At 40.5% G+C, this 12,833-nt stretch overlaps 2 protein-coding genes and 3 non-coding genes across 7 annotated transcripts; 4 read left to right on the top strand and 1 right to left on the bottom strand.

Annotated features, from left to right (window-relative positions):
• Positions 1 to 5: 5 nt before the first annotated feature.
• On the bottom strand, positions 6 to 7,343 carry mlnl (motilin-like). Of its 3 annotated transcripts, none has more exons than XM_086291775.1 (6): positions 7,196 to 7,343; positions 3,351 to 3,528; positions 2,805 to 2,936; positions 835 to 936; positions 509 to 614; positions 235 to 371 (listed from the first exon to the last, which is right to left on the bottom strand). In XM_086291775.1, the coding sequence occupies exons 3-6, from the start codon at positions 2,916 to 2,918 to the stop codon at positions 364 to 366; spliced, it is 330 nt and encodes a 109-aa protein (XP_086147901.1). In that variant the 5' UTR covers positions 2,919 to 2,936; positions 3,351 to 3,528; positions 7,196 to 7,343; the 3' UTR covers positions 235 to 363. The 3 variants fall into 3 exon arrangements, with proteins under 3 accessions (XP_086147903.1, XP_086147901.1, XP_086147902.1); XM_086291776.1 differs by having other exon boundaries at positions 2,805 to 2,930; XM_086291777.1 differs by lacking the exon at positions 7,196 to 7,343 and having other exon boundaries at positions 6 to 371; positions 3,351 to 3,361.
• nop56 (NOP56 ribonucleoprotein homolog) lies at positions 6,422 to 12,358 on the top strand. The gene is made up of 12 exons (XM_086291771.1): positions 6,422 to 6,575; positions 7,245 to 7,334; positions 7,419 to 7,533; positions 7,869 to 8,033; positions 8,239 to 8,437; positions 9,126 to 9,313; positions 9,671 to 9,822; positions 10,019 to 10,119; positions 10,678 to 10,826; positions 11,036 to 11,157; positions 11,444 to 11,563; positions 11,812 to 12,358. Exons 1-12 carry the CDS (start codon positions 6,573 to 6,575, stop codon positions 12,124 to 12,126), a joined length of 1,719 nt encoding a protein of 572 aa, XP_086147897.1. The 5' UTR covers positions 6,422 to 6,572; the 3' UTR covers positions 12,127 to 12,358.
• On the top strand, positions 8,634 to 8,769 carry LOC147330171 (small nucleolar RNA SNORA51). The gene has a single exon (XR_015129317.1). It is a non-coding gene; the product is annotated as a small nucleolar RNA SNORA51 (small nucleolar RNA).
• Positions 9,462 to 9,580, top strand: LOC147330170 (small nucleolar RNA SNORA26). Its single transcript, XR_015129318.1, has one exon. It is a non-coding gene; the product is annotated as a small nucleolar RNA SNORA26 (small nucleolar RNA).
• LOC147330169 (small nucleolar RNA SNORD57) lies at positions 11,277 to 11,344 on the top strand. Its single transcript, XR_015129316.1, has one exon. It is a non-coding gene; the product is annotated as a small nucleolar RNA SNORD57 (small nucleolar RNA).
• Positions 12,359 to 12,833: the final 475 nt, after the last annotated feature.

Below are 12,833 nucleotides of genomic sequence, written 5' to 3'. Positions count from 1 at the left end.
CCACTCAGTGCAATTCTTTCTTTTTAAAGGAACATTTAGTGAAATCTTACAAGTTGTGTCTGTGTCCCTTGGGATCATTGCTAAATAGCTTGAATGATTTTTCAGAATATGCATTACGTCTGTATAACCATCATGCTATAAAGGGTTATGAATTTCCTTGAGGTCTGAGAGAAATCAGTTTCTCCTGGGAAAGAGGCTGACACCCTGTGGCCAACAAGCCAAAATGCTTTCACAGAAATTACAGCGCAAACTAGAATGAGTGACACAATCACTTCCCTTTATTGATTAATTCAGTAAGACACAATCATTCTGTGCTTTTCGAAGAATTTATACAGCGTTCATTCCCTCATGCTATCAGCCTTGTTACTTTGCTGCAGAGACAGACAGTGAGAGAACATTATGATTAACAAAGATTTGCATGCATGTATTAAGGTTCTTTAGATAAGATCATATTGTGGCTTTTTCAAAAATGTGACTTATCACCAATTATCTTGCACCAATCAAATACCTTTCTGACGCCCCTGGGTTATTTCATGGATGATCTCTTCGAGCACTGGAGTCACGTGATCCAGCTGTTTTGGTGAAAGACGGACAGAAATCTCCACGGTCTTCTCCTGGGCAGAATATGCACACATAAGTGTTAATGTCTGAAACAGGTCTCGCTTATAAATGAGACACTGAGTCTCAATTGGACTACCCGTATAAATAAAGGTTAAATAAAACATAAAAATAATGCCTTATGTTGAATTTAAAAAGTGTTTTAACTGTGACTGGATTGAAAATATTACACTAGTTGTGAAGGCAATTTGTTTGTCTGTGTGCGCAAGCACTCACAGGATTTCCACCACGTTCTGTCTGAGGAACCTGTTGGACGGTGACTTCTTCAAACTGGCCATCCTCTGATCGAGGCTCCATGTCCTTTCTCCCTTCTCGCTCCTGCAGCACGGACACATGCACGCATAGATGAACAAAATGAGACAAGCTGCTTTTTTTAATTTCTTAAGAAGCTTTGTCTTCTGTCTTTAAGTCACAGTTTAAAATAACCTTTATTCATCTTGTGAAACAAATCGCAGTTCATTTCAATCTAAATTTTGTTTTATATCTTTCCTGAGGGTCAAGAACTACAAAACTGAAAAATTCTAGAAAAGAGTGAAAAATGACAGTCAAAATGCAGTAAAGTGATGCCATAAACTATACATAAGCTCAGTGAGTGAGCAAATTCTCCACTTGGACTGTTTCTCTACCGTGTGAGATTCCACAAGGTGCAATTCTGGATCCATGATTATTTTCCTTTTCCATCCTTCCTTTAGCATGCATCGATCTTTGATTCAATTTTTTTCTGGAATTTGTATCATTTCTATGCTAATGATATTCAGATGTCCACTGTAGCTGACTGTTCATCACAGATTAGTCAGTGGCTTCGGTAATTGCCTTGTTTTAAACTAACAAGACTGAGGCCATGATTATGGCTCTTCTTGAAATACATTCAAGAATCAGTCAAGTGATTGCTTCCTTTCGCTCATCTGCGTAGACCAGTGTTCGTTATCATGGTGTAACATTTGACTCCTCAGACTTTGAGTCACACATAAAATCTATCTCACATTCCTGTTACTTTCACTTAAGGAGCATTTCTAAATCGCAAAGTATGGTCCACACCTTTGAACTAGAGAAAATTGTTCATGCATTTGTGTCACCACACCTAGATTATTGTAACACCTTATTTACCGGGTTAGATAAATCATCGCTTTCACATCTGCAAGCGAATTTGCATTACCCGAATTTTATTCTCTTTATGTTGGCTTCCAGTTGAGTCGAGAATTTGTTTTAAAATTCCCACACTTACATGCAACTTCTTGTTAAACACCCTTCTGCTTGCTGTTTTCACTCACAAGCTCTACCAGTTGGTCCCCATACTAGACTAAAGACTAGGAAGAGACACAGCCTTTCAGCCTGTGGCACTAAAGCTCTTGAAGAGTTTACCACTCCAGCTCTGTTTATCCAACTCTGTGGAGTCCTTTAAAAACAGGTAAAACCTTTTCTGTTTAGTGAGGCCTTTTGTTGACATTCTTTAGTTATTTATGCTTTTATCTATTTTTATTCTGTTTTAATATGCTTCTCCATTGATTTTAATTTTAACTTTTAAATGTTGTTCATCCTTTGTGACTCTTGTCACTAAAAAGCATTACATAAATATGTCTGTGAAGGTTCTCAGTCATCCAGGTCATCGTAGTCAAAGGAGCTTGCAAAGAAAAGCGTCTGGACTTCTTTAAGTTACTTGAAGACGTTTCACCTCTCATCCGAGAAGCTTCTTCAGTTCTAAGGTCAAATGGTGGAGAGTCCCAGATATAAACCTAGTGGGAGTGACCCCCCACAGAGGGATAAAAGGACCCCCTGATGATCCTCTAATCGCCTGGCGTCTTCAAGTAACTTAAAGAAGTCCAGACGCTTTTCTTTGCAAGCTCATTACATAAATAGACTGTACTTACTGTGTTATTTGCTAGGGAAAAAAACAACAACAAAAACTTAATAGGCCAATTCTTTATTTGCTACATTAAAAAGTCTGTAGGCAATATTCCACAATATTTTCAGTTATTTCACAGAGCCTTTTGGTTTTTCAGGAACAGTAGTAATCAGTTTACCAGTATGTAAAAGGAACTAATCCTAACCTTCAGAAAAGTTTGGGATCATACACCAATGAGCTAAACAGCTGATTCATGACTGAAAATCATGACTGATTTTGTGGTCTGGATTGACCAATTCTTTCAGCTCTAATTTAGCCCTAGCTGTGCACACATGCTGCTTACCTTCATCAGCATCAACTCTTTTGGGCTAAAGAACGTGATGTGTCCCTCCGTCCTCTGAACCAGCAGCGCCATCAGGCACACCAGCACCACACAACCAGCAACTGCTCCACGCATGCTCAATTTTCTCTGTCCCTTAGAAACATACACATTGGTATATACAGAGCAGAAAGTTCACACACAATACAGTCTGAAGGTGGCCAAGGGGCTCTATTTTGCTGTGGTCGACATCTGACATGACATGCAGCACGTAACCAAGAGCGGACAAAGAAACACAAGGAATCTCATGCTTATGTAATACAGAATTTGGGAAATACATTAGAGATAGGGAGGGAGAAGACTGGGGGGGGGGGGGGGGTAGAACAACAAACTCCTCCAGGAGCAAGATAGATAAGAGATAGATAAGAGGTTGGAGTCATATTTACAACCAGCAAGACAGGTCTGTGCACAAATGTGAGTAGATGAAAACAGAACATCAAAGAGAAAGACAAACGAGAAAGACCTAGAGGCAGAGAGAGACAGGAGCACAAGAAGCCAGGAGTTACTCACGTGCTGTGTCAGCGTTGGTTAGTTGCTTGAGGAAGTGTGCTTTAAAATGAGCAGAGCTCCAGTGGTCTGAGTGTCAGCTTGTCGCTGTCAGCCTTTATATCAAGCCCTGTCCTGATCCCTAAGCTTTTCACTGTCCTCCCTCACATCCGCTCCTCAACAAGCTCCTTCAAGCATAGTCCTGGAAACACAAATATTGCTCAGGAACGGTTGGCTCATTTTTTTTTTATTAGGTTAGTATGCTCACCTAATCTTCACTGGTATGTATAAATTATAAGATGAATGTATACTGTGCAGAGTTTTTAAAATATCTAAGTAGTCATTTAATCATTTATTTTTACTCATTTCAGGAAGTAGAATTAACTCATGTATGTATATAACACATCCTACAAAAGACAAACTGCAAACTGAGAAGTAAATCTCAATTTTTATGTGACTTTCGTTTGAGGCACTGAGTTAAATATAGAAACAATTTCGACAGTCTATTCAAAGAAGTCAGTCATATATCCTTGGCTCCAAGTAATTATCTAACACATTCTGACATTTATGACCTGCTACTAATTTGTGTTTGTGCACATACAGAACCACATGCATCTGTGCCTTGGAAACCTCATGACTTATTTCCTGCACGATGGCGAAATGTTACTGCAATTTATTTTTATTTTGTTGTCAGAATACTCAGCAAGAGGGTTTATTACAGGCATTGCTATTGTTCTATGTGGTTTATTACATTTTAAATGCATAGATGAAGCTCTGTATGCCTTCTCTAGCACTTTATATAACACCAGCACTATGACACACACTATGACTCTTACATTTTTCTAACACCTAGAGTATGTATTTTAAAGTAACATTTAGAGATTTAGAGTCTTTGGGATAAATTATGGAAATTGTATAACCTTTATATTATAATACTAGTAAAGAATATGTATAAACAGTTTAAAATAAACCATGCTGTATATTTTCAAATCTACATTTTAAACTTTGGCGTACAGAATCAAAAACCACAGCAAATGTTTCAAGACATCACTCACTGGGTACTGAATTTGGGATTTTCCCTTTAAAGGGGGAAAATCTCACTTCCAATGCCATGTTTTTACTCTTGGACTCTTGATTGATTGATTGATTTATTGATTCCAACCATAACTAATGATTCTCAGCAGAGCTGAGCAGAAGCAGCTTAAGACTCACTCTCCCAGAATTGAGGTGGGGGGACACTGTGGGGGGACCAGCAAATTCAGGGGGTGCATTGCATTAACTTTTTAGGAATTACAGTCATTGATATCTAAAGTCCCCCATTTTCAAAGGATCAAAGGTAACTGGACAGGTCCCTAACAAGCAATTTTCTGCTCCCTTGTTTCATGACAAATAAAGCAGCTGGAAACATTTGGCGTTAATTCAAGTGCTTTTGACAGTTAATCTCAATGAGAGGTCCAAAGAAATGTTGATGCAACTGAAGGAGTTAAAAAACATTCACAAAAACACTTGACTTGGTTAGATTTGGTAACCATGTCATTGTAACAAGTCTACAATCAAGAGAGCTGTTCATGGATAAAAATAAGGTGCAAACCACTAGGTACACTCAAGAACAATGCCATTAAACATATAAAGAACCTGCAAAGTTGAGTAAGTGTTGTAAATGTTGACTAATTATACCACAATGACAAGAAGAGAAAAATATGGAGAGAAATACCTAATGATTATTAAAGACGTAATTCTGAAGTGCACAGGGTGGTATTCTGTTCATATTCAGCCAAATACTGCAAAACTGATTAGTCAACACTTCACAGTGCAAATATATAATGACCCAAGGGATAATGCAAAAGCAACTGGTGAGCCATGGCAATGAAATGGGATATTCTTCAATTGCCTATTTATCTGATCCCAACCTAATATAGCATTTTTAAGTAATTAAACACAAATCTGAATCCAGAAAGACCCACACACAAGCAGCAACCAAAGTGGCAAAAGTGCCAGCATAACAGAGCATCTCAAGGAAGAAAAAAGAATTTGGTGATATTTATGGTTTACAGACTTCAGGATAGGATTTTCCTTCAATTAAAAATAAATAAATCTTATTTAAAATGATGCTACTTTGTACAGTTAGTTTTTAACCCGGGGGGACACTGTATAAAAAATTGCTGTAACTCCTAAACAGCTAATGTAATGCTTTTGTTAAGCGCCTTTAATTAAAACTGAACTGGACTTCAAAATCGCATATTAATTGTAAGATTTGGAATCAATTGTGGTAGTCTGCCGATGTGGTAGTCTGTATTTTTTAAACTACAGTCCCTGGCTATAGATTACTACGGAAGCATAGAGCTGCCACCCAGGCAAAAGAAAAATACAAGTGTATCACGTTATAACGTGAAAGGTTTATTGTTCTAACAAGATACTTTTCCTGTTTGTACAATATACTATCATGTTTGTACAATATACTTTTCACGTTTGAACAACATAATATCACGTTATTACAATATACATAATTATCACGTTCGTACAATATAGGATCACGTTCGTACAATATAGGATCACGTTCGTACAATATAGGATCACGTTCGTACAATATAAATATTATATTGTACGAACGTGATAATTATGTATATTGTAATAACGTGATATTATGTTGTTCAAACGTGAAAAGTATATTGTACAAACAGGAAAAGTATCTTGTTAGAACAATAAACCTTTCACCTTATAACGTGATACACTTGTATTTTTCTTTTGCCTGGGTGGCAGCTCTACGCTTCCGTAGATTACGGAAGCGTAGAGCTGCCACCCAGGCACGACCCAGGTACAATATACTATCATGTTTGTACAATATACTTTTCACGTTTGAACAACATAATATCACGTTATTACAATATACATAATTATCACGTTCGTACAATGTATATTGTACAAACAGGAAAAGTATCTTGTTAGAACAATAAACTTTTCACGTTATAACGTACGTGATACACTTGTATTTTTCTTTGGCCTGGGTGGCAGCTCTACGCTTCCGTAATAGAACCTTATATTTTAATATTTTTTTTCTTCAGCATAGGAAATTGGGGAAAGGAAGCAAATTGAAGCTTTCTCGGTCGGGTCTCGCGATGTCAAAGCTGCTACCGCGGGATTTGGGGCGGCGCTGCAGTTTGCTGAAACGCTTGGACGCAGTCTTTTTGCTGAGGTGAAGCAGCATAGCAGACACGAACTGCGTGCTGCCGCGGAGATTTTCCAATCATGGTAAGCTGAGCGGGGTTGGATATTTTGGCATGACTGCAAATTGTTCATTAAACTATGCACTTTAAGTTTCTTTGTAGTTAGTTGGGTTTTAAGAGTACAAATGTCTAGTTAGATTTAGTTCATTTCTGTCGAGCTAAAGGCCCTCCGACATTTGGGGAGCAGTTCCGCTAGTGCTGACATTAGCTGGAAAAATATCTTACTTTAAAGACTTAAAGTGACTAATGATGTGTCCAGCTGTGTTAGTCGCAGTCGTACCAGAAGCACTGTTATATTGACAGTGCTGTAGCAGGTATTGTACTTTTCTAGGGGCCGTGTTAGCACAAGCTAGCTCTTAGCAAGCACGTTATTCGCGGGCCTAGGTCGACACGTGGGTTCATCGAGACTGCAACGTGGTTACGTGTGAAAGTTACGACAAAGCAATGGTAACTAAACCTGAAGTAGAAAAACACTTTTGAAAAAGCTACTGCACATTTATGCCTAAAATTGCAATCTTAGCTTAGGAATTAGTCGAAAGTGAAGTTAGCTTGTGTCTCGCTGGTCAGCACGTGGGGACTAATAAACACTTGATCTGAACGTAGTTTTAGAAACACCTTCCTGTTTTTGCTGGCTGCAAGTGTTACCTGTTGACATCTGTCGTCTAACTCGATTGTGCACGATCACCTTCCCCAGGTGTTGCTGCACGTGTTGTTCGAGCACGCGGCGGGCTATGCGCTATTCGCCGTCAAAGAAGTGGAGGAGATCGGCATGCTGCTGCCCCAGGTGCGTCCCCTTCCCTAACTCCTGTGTACTATCTGTTTTGTGTGCTCTTTCAGCAGAGCACTGATAATTGTGCTTTTGTGTCAGGTGGAGGCGAGCGTGCTGAGCCTCGGAAAGTTTAATAGCATGGTGAGCTTAGCCGCCTTCTTCCCCTTTAAGTCGGCCCAGGCTGCCCTGGAGAACATGAACGCCATCTCTGAAGGTATGTATGATTATCATTTTTCTCTTTAAAAATCTTGTGTGGAAAAGTTCTCAGCTGTAATGATGTTTTTATAATCTGTCAATCCACTGAGTTATTGTGCTGACAGTTTCATATCAACCCTGAACACCTGAGGAAAGACATGGACAGATTTTGATTTGTTCTTTTATCTGTAATAATTGTTAATGAGACTACTTTAATTATATATCCAATTTGTTCTGAGATGGCAAATTATCGGGCTTTAATATAATAATATCACAATAGTCCATGTTGCAGTTTATAGATGGCTTTCCATCTCAACCACATGTCTACAGATATAACTCTTCCATCCCTTGCAGGTGTAGTTCATGCTGACCTGAAGCTGTTCCTAGAGACCAATCTGCCCCAGTCTGGGAAGAAAAAATCAGTGTTGGGGGTTTCTGATGGCAAGATTGGAGCAGCGTTACAAGAAGAACTTAGCAGTTCAATCCAAACTGGAGGGGTGGTGGCTGAGATCACGCGAGGTGAGAATTTTTACCTGAGAGTTATTTCGAAATATGCAAAACGATACTGTTTATAAAATAATGTGGACTGTTGTGATGTGAGCTTGTGATCCTGAAACTCGTGAAGGTTCATACTGAAAATCTGAACAGCCGTTGGACCTGCACTTTTCTGTTGGTGTTCTTCTTAACACTCAGCAAACCTTCTCAATCTGTCCTGTCCCGTCAGGTTTGCGTCTGCACTTCCACTCTCTGGTGAAAGGTCTGACTGCCCTGGCTGCCTCCAAGGCACAGTTGGGTCTTGGCCACAGCTACTCCAGAGCTAAAGTCAAGTTTAATGTCAACAGGGTAGATAACATGATCATCCAGTCCATTGCTCTGTTGGATCAGCTGGACAAAGACATCAACACCTTCTCCATGCGTGTTCGGTAGGAAATTTTCATCACACAGTAAAAGGACTGGTTAACTGGTTTTTGCATAAAATTAAACAGTTTAGGGAACATGTTAAACTTTCATGCTGTTAATCTTTCACTCTTTTTAATGTCAACCTCTAGTTTTGTGGCTTTTCTGTTGACAGATTTGCATCAGGCTTTTTGTAGTTCGGGGTATCGCACATTTTGGGGCGTCCTCCTAATGCTTACCACAGACAGCACACCTCAGAGTGCTGACTGTATAGAAACAGGAGGTACATCAGTTACTCCCAACACTTCTGTTCTGCCAGCTGTTATCTGGTGAGGCAACACTGTTGGGTGGAACATTGTGTATATTTACTAGCTCAGCATCTTGTAGCTGTTTGGGGTGTTGTGGCGCATGCATTCATTTTGGTGTGAAATATCCTGGTGCAAACTGTCAGAGTGCAAGATCATCTAGAACATTTAGGCATCAGTTATTGTCAGTTTTAGCATTCAAGTCTTAAAAGCTCCAGGCTTTTCCTACCGATACAGGACTCTGTGAATAGAATTGGATATCTAAAGAGAAGGAGAAGCTGTAATTTTGAAAGGGATATTTTTCCAGCAGTCTTGAACTTTGTGCCATCTTAATGGGTAGTTCAGCATTTAAATGTTTAGTCCAAAAATCCTGCACTCAAAGTTTTAACACCCTCTTGTTTATCTACAGTGAATGGTATGGCTACCACTTTCCGGAGCTCATCAAAATTGTGTCCGACAACTCGATGTACTGCCGCCTGGCTCAGCTCATTGGAAACAGGAAGGAGTTGTCAGAGGAGAACCTAGAAAGTTTAGAGGAGGTGGTGATGGACAGTGCCAAGGCTCAGGCCATCCTGGATGCATCACGCTCCTCTATGGGTGAGTACACCACACATTCAGAGTATGTGCTGCATAATTTCACAAATACACATCCCGCTTGGGTCAAAGTTAATTTCATCCATATCCAAAGTTAATTTATGCCAGCTTGACTCTGGCTCATCCACATACTCCACATTGTGCCCCTTTTTTGCCCACTCTGGACTACAAGTGTCCTTGGTGTCTAACACAGGGGGGTAGAGTAGTTCTCTCATAAACCTGTAGTGAAGGCATGCATCCTCACTGCGGATCCTGTCGGGAGAAACAATCTCACGTTTCATGCCATGTACTGGTTTAAATGTCACAAATGCAGCACCTGCTAAAAATATAATGCTGATCATCCTCTGGTTTGGTCTTCAGGTATGGATATATCTCCCATTGACCTGATTAACATCGAGAGGTTTTCGAGTCGTGTCGTGTCTCTGGCTGCCTACCGGCTGGAGCTGCAGGAGTATCTGCGGTCTAAGATGAGCCAAGTGGCTCCAAACCTGGCAGCCTTGATTGGAGAAGTGGTGAGTCGAAGTTTTATTTTTAACCCCGACACACGGACCAATGATGTTATACCAAAATCTGTCAATCCACTGAGCCAGTGTGATGAAAAATGTATTCGGTGCTGATGGTCCTCATACTGTGTTGTGCATCCAGTGTCAAAATTGTGATTTATTTTTTTTTGCTTAAGGGGGCCATAACAGATTGTCTTATCTCCAGGTTGGAGCACGTCTGATCTCCCACGCCGGCAGTCTGACCAACCTCGCCAAGTATCCAGCATCCACGGTTCAGATCTTGGGAGCAGAGAAGGCCCTGTTCAGGTACTGGGGCACCCCCTCCCTGCTGGGGAAAAAAGTGGCTGCAGTGATGGCAGGGCTGGGCTGGAGCAGAGCTGGGTGACTGGAGAAGACCCAGTCTCCTCTGGAGTGATCCTGCTCGCCCAAATGCACACCCACAGTCTGAGCACCCACTCACAGCACAGAGGTAGAAATTTGGCTAACAGTACAGAATGTTTGAAGTTACCATCAACAGTGTCTAAAACTAAATTCTAGCGATAGCGTCCACGTAGCTGCAAAGTTAAGTCGTATGAAACGTGTTCTTTTAAGTGCCTTCCAATGCGCATATTTTAATGTTGTCCACAAGAGGGAGCTGTTAAGTTGCTGGCATATTAGTTCTATATGTTAATGTGTGTACTGCCATTTGGATGTGGCTGAACCTCATGTCACTGGTAGTTGTCCTTCCTGATAAACTGCATGTTAAACCTGCGTATTTCAAGTCCGGTTAACTGCTGTGTATAGACTTTGACCAATAGACTGTGAAAAGGTAACATTTCACACCTGCCGTTCATCCTGATTATGAAAGCAGCTGTATTTTCACAGAGCCCTGAAAACGCGTGGAAACACCCCCAAGTACGGCCTCATTTTCCACTCGACTTTCATCGGCCGTGCCGCTGCCAAAAACAAAGGCCGCATCTCCAGATATTTGGCAAACAAGTGCACGATCGCCTCACGTATCGACTGCTTCTCAGGTGAGTGACCCACCACACGCCTGCATCGGCTTACATACATGTGGCATCATTGCAGTGATGCTCATATTTTTCGTCAACAGTATTCAGCCTTAGGGTTGGTGTTGAGAAGCTTTCTCCTGAGCAGAGCCACATGTCTTTTAGGGACGCTGATTAGTCAAGTATAATCCGCTGCTTGTTGATTAAGCTGAAGTTTTCTCGCTCTCTTACAGAGTTGCCCACAAGCGTGTTTGGTGACAAGCTGCGTGAACAGGTAGAAGAGCGGTTGTCTTTCTATGAGACCGGCGATGTACCACGGAAAAATGTGGATGTCATGAAAGAGGCTCTCAAAGAGGTTAGCTTGAGATTTTTATTATTGATTTTTAAATGTCTTGTCAAAGGCCTAACAAATGGAGAATCAAGTTCCTGTAAGACATTTCAAAAGTATCTTTGATTCTTTCAATCTCTGTATGCTGTAAGTGATGAGACATCTTTCCCTGACGTCTCAGTGAGGGTAAAAGCTGATTTAATGAGCCTGATGCAGCCCCTGGACCTCTGGGGAAAATCTCATTGTTTTACCCTGATTTAACTGAATTTGTCGTGGGGTTTTTTTTTTTTTTTTTTTTCCTCTCTCATCTTAGGCTACTGATGTTGCAGCTGAGATCAAACGCAAACTAGAGAAGAAGGAAAAGAAACGTAAGAAGCGTGAAAAGAAGTTACAAGAACTTGGAGAAAATGGAGACGCTAACGGTGACGCAGAGGTAAGTGTTGTTTTTCTGTGGCCTTGGCATGTTATGATTTGAGATGGGACCCAAACATGGTCTCTTCTCAGTGTACGGCATGCCATATAAGAAGACTCCGAACCATTGGCTGGTCCTAATCAATGGGCTTGATCACTGAAGAGAGTCGTACATTAAAGCTGTATCACAGCCATTGGGCTTTCAGGCTTCCAAGCATTGAAAAGAGTGTTTCTGATATTTAAATTTATTTATTTATTTATTGTCTGAAGGTGGAGAATGGAGAAGAGGACAACACTCTTAAGAAGAAGAAAAAGAAGAAACAAGCAGCTGAGGAGATGGAGGCACAGGCAGAGGAGGCCCCCTCTGGAGAAAATGGAGAAGAGACTTCAGCCAAGAAGAAAAAGAAACGAAAAGCAGAGTCGGAGGAAGCTCCAGATGCCGAGGATGGAGCTGAGGAAACTGAGACTCCTGCAAAGAAAAAGAAGCGAAAAACTGATGCTATGGACACACAGCCAGAGGAAACCCCAGAAACACCCGTGACTGAAAAGAAAAAGAAAAAGAAGAAAAAAGATGCTGCAGAGTAAAGAATGGATGTGTGGACAATAAAATTCTTATTTTTGTGTACAGTTTTTGCTTTAATTCAGATAACCCCTACATAAGGGCGTTAACTGTATGTCTAGTATATCAGTAGCTTTGTTGTACTGTCTCTTATTTTTGTATGAATGCAGGTTATTTTGCTAATGAATGCTCATAACTGTGCCTTGGAGTCGGTAGAATTTACCTGCACTTCTGAAAATAAATTGCCTCTCAAGATTTTTTGTTTTTGTTAAAAACATTTTTTTTGGGGGGGGGGGAGCAGCATCACTGTTAACAGGTAATATTTCCTGAAAACCATCATTGGGAAGCTTTCCAAAAAAAAGTCATGTACTACTGTAACATACCCCGTCCAGTCGGTTCACCTGGCACACATGACCTTGATTATATAAGTTGGCATTTAAAAGTCACTGTACTGAATGTCCTCATCGGTATGGAGAGGAGGCAGGCACATTTCAATACACCACTGCTCATCGAGGCTAGTCCACATATTTTCGTGTGGACTGTTGACATAACTAAAATAGTCATGCCTGCACAGACTTTCTGAAAGGCTAGTTTTTGGCAATTATGTGCAGAGGCTAACTGAAGCTTAATCATAACTTAATGCAAGAAGAAAATCTGATGTACTCTTGTCTATAGATCTTCAGCATATTAAATTTTTAGGTCTGAAACAACTGCAGTGTGTATTTATACAGGG

The sequence above is a fragment of the Aulonocara sp. 'chitande type north' Nkhata Bay genome, linkage group LG5 (genome assembly GCF_057382095.1).
Source record: "Aulonocara sp. 'chitande type north' Nkhata Bay isolate Kocher_YH1m ecotype deep benthic linkage group LG5, A_spYH_male_GT1.1, whole genome shotgun sequence".
Lineage (NCBI taxonomy): Eukaryota > Metazoa > Chordata > Actinopteri > Cichliformes > Cichlidae > Aulonocara > Aulonocara sp. 'chitande type north' Nkhata Bay.
This window is presented reverse-complemented; position numbering and strand designations above follow the sequence as displayed.

Excerpts from the sequence above, each read along its gene's own strand:
- nop56 (XM_086291771.1), top strand. Across the intron at positions 8,034-8,238 it reads GGTGGCTGAGATCACGCGAG|GTTTGCGTCTGCACTTCCAC; the intron begins GTGAGAATTTTT and ends CTGTCCCGTCAG. Across the intron at positions 9,314-9,670 it reads TGCATCACGCTCCTCTATGG|GTATGGATATATCTCCCATT; the intron begins GTGAGTACACCA and ends TTTGGTCTTCAG.
- mlnl (XM_086291775.1), bottom strand. The coding sequence starts at position 2,918 with ATGCGTGGAGCAGTTGCTGGTTGTGTGGTGCTGGTGTGCCTGATGGCG. Across the intron at positions 937-2,804 it reads AAGAGTTGATGCTGATGAAG|GAGCGAGAAGGGAGAAAGGA; the intron begins GTAAGCAGCATG and ends TCCGTGCTGCAG. Across the intron at positions 615-834 it reads CAGAACGTGGTGGAAATCCT|GAGAAGACCGTGGAGATTTC; the intron begins GTGAGTGCTTGC and ends TATTCTGCCCAG.